The following is a 14695-nucleotide window of genomic DNA, read 5'->3' on the forward strand; positions in this document are numbered from 1 at the left end:
TCACCAGAATTATGCATCTACAAACAAGGCCTTTAAGCAATAACCTCAGTTTGACAAGATCCTCAGTGGACTCCTGAGTTGCTTTTGTCTGGGCCTCCTGAAAAAGCGAAACAGGGTGATTTCACCCTGTGACATTGCTCTAGGCAGAGCTTTCTCTAGAGCAGGAGTGGGCAGGCTTGTGGGATCTACTTTGGGGTTTTTTACTAGAACCTTGAGACCCACCAAGCAGAGTCATATACAAAAGACCATTCTCCATTCCAAAACTTAGAACAAATCATTTTGAAATCCCAACATATTAAAAAAAACCACATCCACGGCCTGATAGTCTACTTTGTATTCTGCATCTTGAGTTTCCTTGCTGTTTGGTCCCACTGGAGTAGTTTATTAATGTAGCCATGTGTGCTGTGTAGATGTATGATATAACACTGAATTTTACTACGTTAGACTAACATGGCTATCCTTCTGGAATCCATCATGTTTGCGTGTCGAGGTCCCCAGGTGTTATGTACTGAGTCGAATAGGATCCAAACTGCAGCAGTCTGATTGGTCCTAGAACAATAGGATCCAAAAGGCAGCAGTCTGATTGGTCCTAGAACAATAGGATTCAGAATGCAGCAGTCTGATTGGTCCTAGAACAATGCAGCAGTATGATTGGTTGGCAGGAACCACCCAATCATGCTCCAGATTGAAGTGAATCCACAACCTGATTGGTTTACAGTACAATTCCGGAATTAGCCAATCATGTGCAGCCCATTGTGTAAATAATGTATATAAGGCAGATACTTTGAGGGGACTTTCATTCATTCCTCCTCACCACTATGAGCTGAATAAAGAGCATGAAATCACTTTGCGACTCCGAGTATATTTCACTGGCGACGAAGGTGGGATCCCGCTGAGCTGACTGCCACACACAGCACCGCAGCACCGCCACCTGCCGCACCGCTGCCTCGCACCGTGTATCCAGGCTTCAGCTCCGGGACACAAGGAACTCAGAATGGCAACTGACAGCAACTTCTCGCCGTTCAACCCAGCATCTGGAGACTGGGAAGCGTACGCCTCCCGTTTCACCTTCCTCCTAGAAGCCAAAGGGGTCACCGATGATGAAGACGCCAAGAAGAGGGCAATATTCTTCAGCGTCTGCGGAGAGGAGACATTTGAAATCGCCCGGGCTCTCCTTGCGCCTGAAGACGTTGCTACTGTTCCATACAAAACAATAATGGAACAGCTGAAGGGGCACTTTTCGCCACAGCCCTCAGTGGTGGCTCGTCGAAATGCCTTCTACGCAAAGCGGCAAGCCCCTGGGGAAACCATAACTGGGTTTGTGACCTCTCTCCGCCAAGCCGCCCGGTTCTGCAACTTCTCAGAGCTGGAGAACATGCTTCGTGACCGCCTCGTCGGTGGCCTGAGGGATGAGAAGCTGCAACGATGCCTCTACGCTAAGAAGAACCTAACGTTCCAGGTCGTTCTGGAGGAGGCCCTGGCAACGGAAGCTGCCGAGAGGTCGACACAAGAGGCACGGCCGAGCCAGCCGTCCCAACCGAGGGTCCACCATGAAGACCTCACCGACGACTCAGGATCTGACAGGGAGGAGGTGCACCGAGTACAGCAGCGCACTCAAGCAGCCCACATACCACAGCTGCCTCGACGAGAAGGAGGGAACTGCGCAAGCTGTGGAGAAAGTCATGAGAGGAGGACCTGCCGTTTCCGCAATGCAGAGTGCAGACAGTGCAGAAAATCGGGACACATCGCCCGGGTGTGTCGGGCTCGGCCCACCCGACACCAGGCATCAGACGACCAATCCAAGAACCCCAGGTCCCGGGGCCCAACGCACCAAGGCAACTCGACAGAGCTCACGGACTTCCAGGTATACCAGTTGCCCCACCCCAACATAGAGAAAATTTATGTAGAGGTACAGATAGAGGGGGCCCCATGCCGCATGGAGCTTGACACGGGTTCAACTCTATCCATAATCTCGGCAAGGACCTTAAGGAAACTGTGTCCTACTGGGGGTCCCAAACTCAGGCCGGCCCCATTCACCCTCCGGGACTTCCAGAAACGTAAGGTCCCCACAATGGGGGTGGGGACCTTCAGGGTGCAATACCGAGGGCGGACGCGGCAACTGGACTTGCTTGTGGTCAAGGGCCCCTACATTAGCTTACTGGGATTGGCATGGTTTGGACCACTGGGGCTAGCTGTCACCGGGGTGAACCACACTAGCTTACAAGTGGACGTGGACGCCATATGCAAGGAATTTCCGGGGGTTTTCGATGGGAAATTGGGACAGTATACGGGCCCCCCCATTGCTCTACAGCTTGACCCCGCAGTACGACCAGTCAGGCTCAAGGCCCGCCGGGTCCCGTTCGCTCTGAAACCCCGTATAGACGAGGAATTGGACCGGCTCGTGGAGCAAGGAGTGCTGGAACCGGTACCTAATGCCCCCTGGGAAACCCCAATCGTCACACCTGTCAAGCCTAATGGCTCAGTCCGCATCTGCGCAGACTACAAATGTACCATAAACAAGGCCCTCACGGCCCATGCATACCCAGTGCCAGTGGTCAGCCATGTCCTTGCCACCCTGGCTGGGTCGAAAATTTTTGGCAAGCTGGACTTGGCCCAAGCATATCAACAGCTGCCAGTAGATGAGGCAACAGCAGAGGCACAGACGATTGTGACGCACAGAGGAGCATTCAGGGTAAAGCGGCTGCAATTCGGTGTCAGCGTGGCACCAGGCATATTCCAGAATCTAATGGACTCTCTCCTTAAAGGGATTCCTGGCGTCACCCCCTTCTTCGATGATGTGTTGATTGCCGGGCCCACACCAGAGGAGTTTGAGGACCGCCTCCGCACCGTTCTGCACCGTTTCCAGACAGCGGGTCTCAAGGTAAAGCGGGAAAAATGTCTACTAGGAGTGCCCCAGGTGGACTTTCTGGGATTCATGGTGGACGCAGAAGGGGTCCACCCGACTGGGGACAAGGTACGGGCCATTTGTGATGCCCCAGCGCCCAGGAACAAGACTGAACTTCAGGCCTTCTTGGGACTATTGAACTTTTACCATTCCTTCCTTCCCCACAAGGCGGCGGTAGCGGAGCCCCTACACAGACTCCTGGACAAGCGGGCCCCTTGGGTGTGGGGCCATCGCCAGGAGGCCGCATTCCAGGCAGTCAAGGACTTGCTTGTCTCAAACTCGGTCTTGGCACACTTCGACGAGAGGCTGCCGGTGGTGCTAGCATGCGACGCCTCACCCTATGGCATTGGCGCTGTCCTGGGACACCAACTCCCAGATGGAAGAGAGGTACCGGTGGCATACTTTTCCCAGACACTCAACGCAACCGAGCGGAACTACTCACAAATCGACAAGGAGGGCCTGGCAATCGTGAAGGGAGTAAAAAAATTCCATGATTTCTTGTATGGGCGGCCCTTCACCGTGGTGACTGACCACAAACCGTTGCTTGGCTTGTTTGCCCCCGAAAAGCAGACCCCCCAAGTGCTGTCTCCTCGTGTCCTCAGGTGGTCAATTTTCCTTGCCAGCTACCAGTATGCACTGATTCACCGCCCTGGGAAGGCGATGGGCCATGCGGACGCCCTCAGCAGGCTACCACTACCAGAAACAGGCCCCGACCCGGCACCTGCACAAGAGGTTATGAGCCTGGAGCTGCTTCCCGACCGCCCCATTCAGGCACAAGAAGTTGCACACCATTCCAAGAAAGATAGGGTCATCTCCCGGGTCCTGGACTGGGTGTGGAGGGGATGGCCCAGCAGCAGCCCCGGGCCAGAATTCGCCAGCTACACAACCCGCAAACATGAACTGTCGGCCCACAAGGGGTGCCTGTTATGGGGAAGCAGGGTCGTTGTTCCCCAGCCCCTCCGCAAAAGGGTCCTCACAGCCCTACACGAGACACACCCAGGGGTAGTAAGAATGAAGGCCCTTGCCAGGAGTTATGTGTGGTGGCCGGGGATCGACGGAGAGATAGAGGCCTGGGTCAAACACTGCCAGGCCTGCCAAGAATCCCGCCCAGATCCCCCAAGGGCCCCAGTCCAGTCCTGGGAGTCTGCCCGAGCACCATGGTCACGCCTGCATGTGGACTTCGCTGGCCCCTTTCAGGGGAAAACATTCTTCATAGTGGTGGACTCCTACACCAAATGGCTGGAAGTCGCACTGGTACCATCCACTTCTACATCCGCAGCCATCCGGGTACTACGCAGGCTGTTTGCAACGCACGGGCTCCCTGACACTCTCGTCTCAGACAACGGGACTGGATTTACGTCAGGAGAATTCCAAACCTTCACAGCGCAGAACGCCATCCGCCACATCCGTTCGGCGCCATTCCACCCTGCCACCAATGGCCAAGCAGAACGCATGGTGCGGACCACCAAGGACACCCTTCGCCGCATGACGCAAGGGGATTGGGAGTACCGCCTTGCCACATTCCTTCTAGCACAGCACAGCACCCCCAGCTCAACGACTGGCCGGAGCCCCGCTGAACTACTAATGGGTCGGCGCCTTGCAATCAGATTGGACCGCCTTCACCCCGATAGAGCTCAGGATGAGGTAGAGGTGGGGGAAGGCAGGAACCCCCGGACCTTCGAGGCCCAGGACCCAGTGTACGCAAAGAATTTTGGGGCAGGCCCTGCATGGGTACCCGCCACAGTCACCAGGGTCACTGGCCCCGTGTCGTACGAGGTGCTAACGGATGGGGGGCAATGCTGGCGCCGCCACTGTGACCAGATACGGCGACGATTCCCGGGAGAAAACCAGGAGGAGGAGGACAGGTCAGAGGAGTCCCCGGGGAACAGTGGGGCAGTGAGGCCCATAGAGCAGCAGGGGCCAGCAGGAGAGGCAGAACCAGTAAATACAGAGAGGTCCCGGGAGGCCGAAAGGACACCGGAACCAGAACCACGACTGAGCGAGCCGGTTGCGCCAGACCAAACAGCCCCATCACAGCCAGCATCCTTGGAACACGAGCCAGAACCAGAACCCCGGACCAGGGAACACCCCAGGCCGCAACGCACACGTAGGCCGCCAGCGTACCTTGAGGACTATGAATGCGACCTCCCGGGCAGGACTGGAACTTAGAGGGGAGGGGTGTTATGTACTGAGTCGAATAGGATCCAAACTGCAGCAGTCTGATTGGTCCTAGAACAATAGGATCCAAAAGGCAGCAGTCTGATTGGTCCTAGAACAATAGGATTCAGAATGCAGCAGTCTGATTGGTCCTAGAACAATGCAGCAGTATGATTGGTTGGCAGGAACCACCCAATCATGCTCCAGATTGAAGTGAATCCACAACCTGATTGGTTTACAGTACAATTCCGGAATTAGCCAATCATGTGCAGCCCATTGTGTAAATAATGTATATAAGGCAGATACTTTGAGGGGACTTTCATTCATTCCTCCTCACCACTATGAGCTGAATAAAGAGCATGAAATCACTTTGCGACTCCGAGTATATTTCACCAAGACACCCCCTAATAAAACACAAGTGACACATTATTTTTGTTTAAGGTTTTTGGCATAGTTTTGGCCACAACTTTATTAAAAATGCAGCAATGTGAGTGGTTGCTTAGACATTGGTTGCGACTATCTGACCCCACACAGGCCTGCGAAGTCAGAAAAGGGTAAGACACCCGGGGAGAGAGATGGGACTGGGAACCATGCTTCACCTCTCCCCAAATGCTCCCGGGGGCTCTTGCGTGGCCCTAGCCCCTTGACAGGGTTCGGACAAAAGCATGGCGAGCCCCTGGGTTCCTTTAATGGAAAACCCTTGCAGCAGCACCAACCAATTCCCAAACCAATGCCTAACCGCAACCTTACAAGTTGTGATGATTTGCTACGCAGTAGGCAACAACCAAATGGCTCCAGCCAACCAGCCAAATGGACAAGATTCCTACTGGGCCCCTGCCCCCAAAGCAGATGACCCCATGACAGGCATCGCAAGGTCAAGCGAACAGCCTAAAATAGGGAGGGAGGGGCGGGTGATGCGATGCACACAGCGAAAAGAGGAAGCTCAACGCTGCATGCAGGGTATTTAAAGACTAGGGCTGTCAATCAAAAAATGGCAACATATAATTCTCCCCAGCAACAGCCAGCCCTCTGCTAATGGTGGCCAAACTCTTTCCGGCCCAGCAACAGTGGGGTGTCTTGTTGGCCCCCACCGCAAGATGTGCTCTCCATGAAGGAGAACATGCTTTGTGGAAATGTAACTAGAGTGGTACCCACTCAAGGCCTTCTCCAGAGCTGGCAGCAGCAGTTAGAAGACTCAGATGGGGCTCACCAGAAGCATCATGGCTGCTTTTTTATTGGACTTGCTTTATTTTGTATTTCCTTTCATTATTGATTTTTAAAATTCCATTGAAATTTGCAACTACTGTTCCTTGGCCCTGCATGATTTGCAGAGGAGTGGCAAGTGTGACAAGAACGCTCAACGTTTCCCTACCACCCATTTTCTGCATGCCACACCCTCCCACCACGTCTCAAATATGGGTTTGGAACAGAGGCTGCGGAGAAGTAACTGTGGTATGTCTGTGTGCAGGGGTTGCACCTTCCACTTACTCCAAGTTAGATGCATGTTGCACCCTTCTGGCACTAACTTGAATAGGAGGAGAAGTAGCAAGGCTTTCAAGATACAACGGCGAAGCAAAACACACAAGTCAGAATATGTGGTTCCTGGAGTATCTGATGCAGAGGAAGCTAATCCACAAACTGGCAAGCTGATCTACAACTCATATTTAAAATGGATGGGGCATCTCTTGCTACTGCTTGTAAAATGTGCATTTAACTTGCAGCTTGTGACGATGGTTGACATCACCGTGGCTACTCCACCCCCGGAACACAGTCATTCATTTGATCATGAGCATGCATGGTTGTCTGTCTTCTTGCAATCAAACTGATTCACTGCATGTATGTGCTGTATAGGGAGTTGTATAGGGACAGTGTAAAAGACGGAACCCGCAGGAATAGGCTCTTTATTATAAATGAGCCAAAGGGAGTGTGATGTATTAAAGGCACTTGAGACAAATATTGTAGAACACAAGCCATTCCAATATTAGCCTTTGATGCATGAGATGTATGTTTTGGGGACTCACCCTGTTCTTTCACCTGTGGTTTGTTTTAGACTGTTGCAATACTGTAGTTTCAATTATTGTAACATGTTCACAGGAGAGTCATGGAATGGCCCACAAGTGCAACTTTTAAGCTAGCCAAACCAAGAAAATACAGTAGTGACTAGATGGGATTGATGCAGGAAGCCACAACATGTGCACAGAGGCAACTATTGGATACTGTTTCCAGACAATAGACTGCTGGGAGTGTCAACTTCTGAGCTACTCAAACCAACAAATTCCCCATGTACAGATTACAGTGGTACCTCGGGTTACATACGCTTCAGGTTACATACACTTCAGGTTACAGACTCCGCTAACCCAGAAATAGTACCTCTGGTTAAGAACTTTGTTTCAGGATGAGAACAGAAATCGTGCTCCGGCGGCGCGGCACAGCAGGATGCCCCATTAGCTAAAGTGGTGCTTCAGGTTAAGAACAGTTTCAGGTTAAGAACGGACCTCCGGAACGAATTAAGTACTTAACCTGAGGTTAGATTCATGGAGTAAGCCAAAATAAAAAATAAAAAAGAAAGAAAAGTCCACAGAAACTACATTCTAACATCCATTCTGAGCTATAAATGATTTTCCATAACACCTTCCAAGCTAGTCAAAGCAACCAGATTCACCAGTTAAACATGACTAGTTTGGCTTCATGTAGTAAGCCAGAAACTGTTCACAGAAACTATATTCACATGCTGGCTACAGGTCATAAACAATGCTCTAGAAAAATGGCCCAGAACACCAACTTCTAGCCAAACCAACTAAATTCCCCAGTTACACCCAGCTAGATCAGATTATATAGTAAGACACAGAATGTCCACAGAAACCATGTTCCAATTACCATTCTTGGCAATAAAAGGTATTCTGGGGAAATGGTCCAGAACATCGTCATCAGTTAATTAAATTTCTATAATACCTTTTATTGGACGATCACAGGGCAGATTTCTATATCTAGAGCTATGGATATAAAACATACCATGACAACAAACAGAAACAATACCCTTCCAGAGTTTAAAAGTTCACAGATGGATTAATTAGCCAACATATGTAACAAAGGCGCCAGGCGAGACTCCCTGGGGAGAGCATTCCACAAGCAGGGAGCCACCACAGAAAAGGCCTTTTTTTTCGTGTTGCTGCCCTTCAGACCTCTGGTGAAGGAAGCACTTGAAGAGGGGCCTCACATGATGATTGCAGGGTCCAGGTCGGTTCATTTGAATGTTATCAGTTATTAGATGTTTTGTGGCTTACTGTATTACCCCCCATCTGGCTCAATGTGAATTTTGACCTGGGTTTGTTTGGATAGCTCAGAAGTGGGCTATTTTTCTGGGACACCATTAATCCAAATTTGGTTTATGCGGAAGTTCTGTGGCTTAAGGCATCATTTGCTTTCATGTGATTGGTAAATTGGGTTAGTTCAGCTAGCATAGAAGTTGGCACACCTGGTTGTATTTCCAGAATGCCGTTGAGTGCCCTGAATTGGTTATCCAAATGTGGTTTCTGAGGACGTTTTTGTGGCTTATTCAGTTCACAGTGGCATCGCACAACTATACTTCTCCATAACATCTGACTCAGGGGAGCTCGTATATGACCTGGAACATTGTCTGGGTAGAGTGGTGGACCAGATGAGGGCTAGTAAACTGAGCTTGAACACTGGGAAGACAGAGACTTGGTTACCATTTCTGGTTGTGAATAGGTGTGTGTCAATCTGATCTTTTTCTATGGTTTATTACTGTGGATCATGGCATGAGTAAAAAGGTTGGCATAACTTAATATGACAGGAGATCCCCACTATGAACTTTCTTGACCCTGCTCCCAGACTGATCTCAAACGTGTCCTGGAAGGCATCGAGGAGACATATTGAGCTCCTAATACCTTGTATAAAGATCAGCCCATGTAATCTAGTTACCAGTGAAATCTAATCAACATCTCCTGCTAAAGAATGGTTGCTACACAGACAAAATGGTATGACAACTTTAAGGCAGGATGCAAACAAGGATGACCAGTTTAGCTATTGCTCACCAGGATTATAATCTTTCACTTTTCAATTAAGCAGAATAAACAAAATAGGAAATAGGCAGGAAACTATGGGAAGAAACAATAGAATAGAAATATTGGAATTATTGGAATTAGCCCCTCCAACCTTCTCCATTAGAATGCATTGACTAAAATTAGTACAAAACCCCTAAATTTTCAATGGTTGGTTCGCTCTCCAAGTTCCAACAAGGAACTTAGCACTCTTAAGGAACCAACACACACCCTTTCTCTTGAATGAGCCACAGAATGTGGTTTCTGAGGAAGTTTTGTGATTTATTATATCTGTCTGTCTCATTATACCTGGTGAATCTAGCTGGTTTGAACAGCTCAGAAACATGCTTCTGGACTTCTATTCTAGAACACCATTTATGCTCTGAAACAGATACAGTGGTACCTCGGGTTAAGTACTTAATTCGTTCCGGAGGTCCGTTCTTAACCTGAAACTGTTCTTAACCTGAAGCACCACTTTAGCTAATGGGGCCTCCTGCTGCCGCCGTGCCATCAGAGCACGATTTCTGTTCTCATCCTGAAGCAAAGTTCTTAACCCAAATACTATTTCTGGGTTAGCGGAGTCTGTAACCTGAAGCGTATGTAACCCAAGGTACCACTGTACCAGAATGTGGTTTCTGTGGATATTTTGTGACTATAAAAATTCCAGGCCATTTCCCTGGAATACCATTTAGTGCCTTGAACAGGTATTGGAGTGTGGTTTTAATTGATGTTTTGTGGTTTTCTGCTTCAGCCTTTCTAGTAGATTTGCTTAGCTTGGAAGCTGGTGTTCCAAGCAGTTCACGGTCATCCTGTTCTGAACTGGATGGGATCTGGGCATGAATGGATTAATGAAAAGTACACTGTTCGGATTCTTTGAGTTCTAAAATGTTATTCTCAACAGTCTGACATCCCATTGTTCCCAGAATGGGCACCAGAACATGGCTTCTATGGGCATTTTGAGGTTTAATACACCATTCCTATTGGGTCCTATTGGATGAGTTAAAAGTTGGCAGTTTGAGCTATTTTTCTGAAATATTGTTTATTGCCTGGAATGAGTATCAGAACATGGCTGCTCTGGATTTCTTGCAGCTTATTCAACCAATACCATATAGCCATGTTTGACCTGTGGATTTTATTGGTTTGGATAGCTTGGAAGTTGATGTTTGAGGTCATTTTTCTGGGATACCATTTAATGCTTGGAATGGGTATCTGGGTGTGGCTTCTGTGGATATTTTGTGGCATACTGCATCAATCACATCTAGTCACTATTTTAGTTGGTTGAACTAGCTGGTTGGTTTGATGAGAGCCACCCATTCAGATGGGCAGGGTACAATTTTTGTTGTTGTTGCTGCTGCTGCTGCTGCTGCTGCTGCTACTGTTTTGAAAGCTTGCCTTCTGGCTGTTCCAAGAAGGTTTAGGGCATGAAGGGGCTAATAAAAAGGATTCTTTGAGTTATAAAATATTGTTCTCAACTGTTGCTGACACTTCTTACTGTACCCAGAATGGTAGAGTGTGGTTTATGTGGACATTTTGTGGCTTTGTGTTTGATTTGCATTTGGCTTAATATGACTGGTGAATTTGGTTGCTTTGCCTAGCTCAGGAATTGGCGTTTCCAACTATTTTGCCACCATACAATATATTTCTGGGAATGGCAATCTCTCCACTTGATTTCAGTGGAAATTTTGTGGCTTACTGAATCAATTTCATCAAGTCACTATGTGGCTAATTTGGTTAGCTCAGAAGTTGGCATTCTGAGATGTCCAGGGCAATTCCATTCTGCTCCAGGTGGGTCCTGGGTGTGAAGGGGTTAAATAAAAGTTTAGCTTTGCAGTGGTTTCAGTTCTAAAATGTTGCTCTCAAGCTTCTGTAACACATATCTTTGTACCCAAAATGGGTATCTGAATGTCTTTTCTGTGGACATTTTGTTGTTTTTTTGGACCAGTCCCAAGAAATCCCATTGGACTGGCAGATTTGGTCAGTTTGACATTCCTGGCACTTTCCCCAGAATTCTGTTTTTCACCTAGCAGGTATCGGAATGTGAAGGAGTAAATGAAAAAATATATTGGAATAGTTTTTGTTTGAAAAAATATTGTTCTCAATTGTCTCTACCACATTCCTTTGCTTTTTCCTGTGTAAAGGGTTTTCCCATCCTGTTCCAGTTTTTACACTGCCATTGTAGAATGCAAGTAAAGCATCTGTACCCAGGTGTGGTTTTTAACTCTGCTTGTTTCATAAGGCAGTTGTTTCTCTTTCCCTTTTCTCCATAGAGATGAATGTATAGTGAGAAAATTGGATGCCCCTGCACACTGTGAACTTCGGTGCTGTAAGGAGGGGCCAGTAGGAAATGGTCTCATTGGGCAGCGGCCACCCTCCATCAACCCTGAGAGACTGAAAGATTTTGGTGAAGAAGATTACCTAAATGGGGGAGTGAAGACATGGGAAATGAAGATAATCAGCCATAACGAGGAATTGCTAAGAGATCCAGTTGTTCGTCCAGAAAGAAGTAGCCTGCCAGCCTACAAGTTTATTCGATTTGAAGATATCAGTGCAGCAGCGTTCAAAATTCAGTGTGGAGTCCAGAAAACGCCTTGTACGGTATGCTAAGTGACTTGTTTCACAACGTTAGTTAAAACCCAATGCATCCTAGAAGTTATTTACTTTATCGGTGCCCCACTGGCTTTAGTATAACATACGGATTGTGGCCTTGCTTTAAACTTCTGCGCACAAGGCAAAGATGAAGGCAACTTAGCCCAAACAAAGTGCCTTCCTTTAGTTTTGCTTATACAGGCTGGGCATCTGTTAGCAATGTTTCTCATTATCTCACATGGGTTTCTGCTCAGTATGGGAGACTCCAGACTGTCAGTATTTTGCAGGAAGAATTCGAGCGCATACTGGAACCTTAGGTTTGCACAATTAAAGTGAATTAATAAAGTCTTTCTTTCACCCTAGCACAACAAATTCACTTAAAAAACAACAACCCCATAGACTTTTTGTGGTTTGGAAAGGGGCAGAGATCAAATTAACTCCAGAATGTTCCACTGTTTTCAGTATTCTAGGCTTTCAAAGCAGTATGGAATCGACATATATCTAAAGAAAGAGTTCCTTCAGTACACAGGATCTGTGAAGGAGCGGGGTGTGCTTTACCTTCTGATGTCTTTGCAACAGGTAGGAAAACCAGTGGAGCAAAATCTGAGCATCAGAGTGAAGTGGCTCTTCACTCAATTTATAAACAACCCTGTGAGGTAAGTTGGCCAGAAAGAGAACGCTTTTCTCCCCGTCCCTTAAAAAACCCACCACCTCTGTATTTGTCACCTTTGGACAAAATCAGCCAAGCTAAGAAGTTCTACTAAAAAATGATTCGTAGTTAAGTGGGGATGTGAACCATGGTTTGCGATGTGTAAGCCCCACTGTCATGGTCTGGTCTGATGCCAGATCCCATAGGCATTTCAGGGACACACAGGGAACTTGCTCCAGCAAAGGTTGAGAGCAGATTGAGGCCTTGTAAGTTTCTTCCTCCAGACTGCTTCTTCTAGGCTCCACCCCCTTGTAGAGAACTTCAAATTCTTACAGGGCCAACCCTCTGGCTTGAAGATGGGCACTCCTCTGTTCTGTAGCCTTCTGCCAGTGTGCAGCCTGTGCTCCCAGACCAGACCAGGGAAGCATTATGGTCCTCTGATAGGAACCCGCAGCTGGCAACCTTTAAGCCAGAGGTGGCCAAACTTTATTGGCTTGTAGATTGCACTGCCACCACTCCAGGGGCTGCATGCCAGCAACCAAAAAGTAGGCTAGTCCACATTCTCTGGCCTACCACTTTCCAGTTGTGACCTCCCCGTAAAAGTAATTGCTAACCAGTGTCCTATGATTTGATGGTTTGTGTTCTGCAGGATCAGCAAAGGAAAGGTGTGATCGTTGCCTCGGACACTAACTTCTCCATGGCAGTAGCATATCATGCCTCAGAACACCAAATTCCGGTGTTTGTCATCATGTCCACCAGCACCTTGCCAGCCAGAGTTAAAATGTGCCGCGAGTACGGTGCCATGGTCATTTCCTATGGCTCTACAGCGAGAGATGCTCAGATGCATGCCAAGAGGCTGGCACAAGAAAATGGCTACTTGTATCTCGAAGAGTAAGTGGATATTTAACCACAACACTCAGGATGACCTTTTATAGCAACATCACTATAAAGATCTTGATGGAAACACAACTTGAGCCTTACCATATGTGGTGATGGGGAAAAGATGGGCTACATTTTGTGAATCATCATCACTACAAGAACACTGCAGATAAGTCCTCCCTAGGTAGGAATATGAGTAATGGAACATTTCCAGTGTTGCACATTATTTCCTTGGCTAAAAGTAGAAAAGTCCAGTTGTTTCTGTAATTCTCTGAGCGGAAAATATAGCACATGTATTGGCCACAGCATCACAATAACTGTTGAGATACCTTTGAACTAGAATAATTTCTTTCTTGCCAGCCGTAAGCGTCAAGCATTCTGGATCTCTGCTTGCTGTATCCACTGATGAGGCCAATGGAATGAGCAGCTTCCCAATGCTATTTGGTACAACATTTCCATTAATTTGTCATCCTGCAGGTTAATGAATCAAATAAAAATAGCTCTTATAATTAGCTCTCTCCACTTCTTCCTGATCTGATATTGCTGCCCCCACTTTAAACTTTGTTTCCTTCGGTTTACTCATAACTTGCTTGCTAACTGAAGGAGTTTTTTAGTTAGGATTTGGGCTGCCTTAAAACTTCTTTGTAGCCTTCAGGGAGGTCCTCCAAGTCAGAAGTTAAGGTATCAGATGTTGGCTTTGGGTCATGGAAAGACTTATTCCGTGGTCTGAACTGCGTTTCTGCAAAGAGCTAAACTGAAAAGCTGTAGTTTCCTGTAAATTCCTGGCTGCCCAGAATGCTAAACTGACTTTGCCTTTATAGCAGATTAGGAAAGAGATCCTATGCCATTTCTTGCATTTTGAATGAGAGCAGAAAGCACAAGAGAAAGGAGAGCAATAGCAGAATAACCCAGAGATTCCTGCCAAGCCATAGCTGGTTTTTGCTGGAAAAACAACAACTAGAATAGCCCTCTTAGCTCTCTGAGAGGAAAAATGTACATTACAGACTTAATCTGATTTAATAGTTATGTCCTTTCCTTAGAATATCTGGGAACTATTTAGACTACAAGGCAGCAAAGGGATCTCTAATGCTGATTCTCAGCTGACTCGTCAAAAACAACTCCCAGGATTCTTTTTTTGGGCGGGGGGACATGACAGCTACACTTGTAAAGAACAAATACCAGTTTGGAGTACAGATGTGCCCTCTGTAACCCTTCTGTTACCGTAGTCTTGTCTGCCTCCTAGCTGGAAATGATGATTTCCACTAGTTCAAGTCATTTGCAGCAACTGATGCATATGTTAGTTTTAAGAGTGTGTCTGTGACTTTTGTCACATGAAATGAAGGCAATTTGTCCGATGCAATAACACCCATCCATGCATTTAAGGCAGTAAGCAAAAAAAGGAGGTGGGGTGGTGGATAGTACATAATCCTAAAATGAGACTATGAAGCAGCTGGGTTG

General features: G+C 47.5%; 1 protein-coding gene across 9 annotated transcripts in view; it reads left to right on the forward strand.

Annotated features, from left to right (window-relative positions):
* SRR (serine racemase) overlaps positions 1–14695 on the forward strand; it is a 34361-nt gene that overhangs the window by 3877 nt on the left and 15789 nt on the right. For all 9 annotated transcript variants that reach the window (XR_014157088.1, XM_081864326.1, XM_081864323.1 and 6 more), the window contains 3 exons: positions 11391–11718; positions 12172–12288; positions 13008–13249. Coding sequence is in view for 8 of the 9 variants with exons in the window: in XM_081864326.1 (XP_081720452.1) it covers positions 11391–11718; positions 12172–12288; positions 13008–13249 (687 nt within the window). In the remaining variant the exon portion in view is untranslated. The remainder of the gene's footprint in view (positions 1–11390; positions 11719–12171; positions 12289–13007; positions 13250–14695) is intronic.

Source organism: Podarcis erhardii (genome assembly GCF_964252035.2).
Source record: "Podarcis erhardii genome assembly, chromosome: 5".
Taxonomy (NCBI): domain Eukaryota; kingdom Metazoa; phylum Chordata; class Lepidosauria; order Squamata; family Lacertidae; genus Podarcis; species Podarcis erhardii.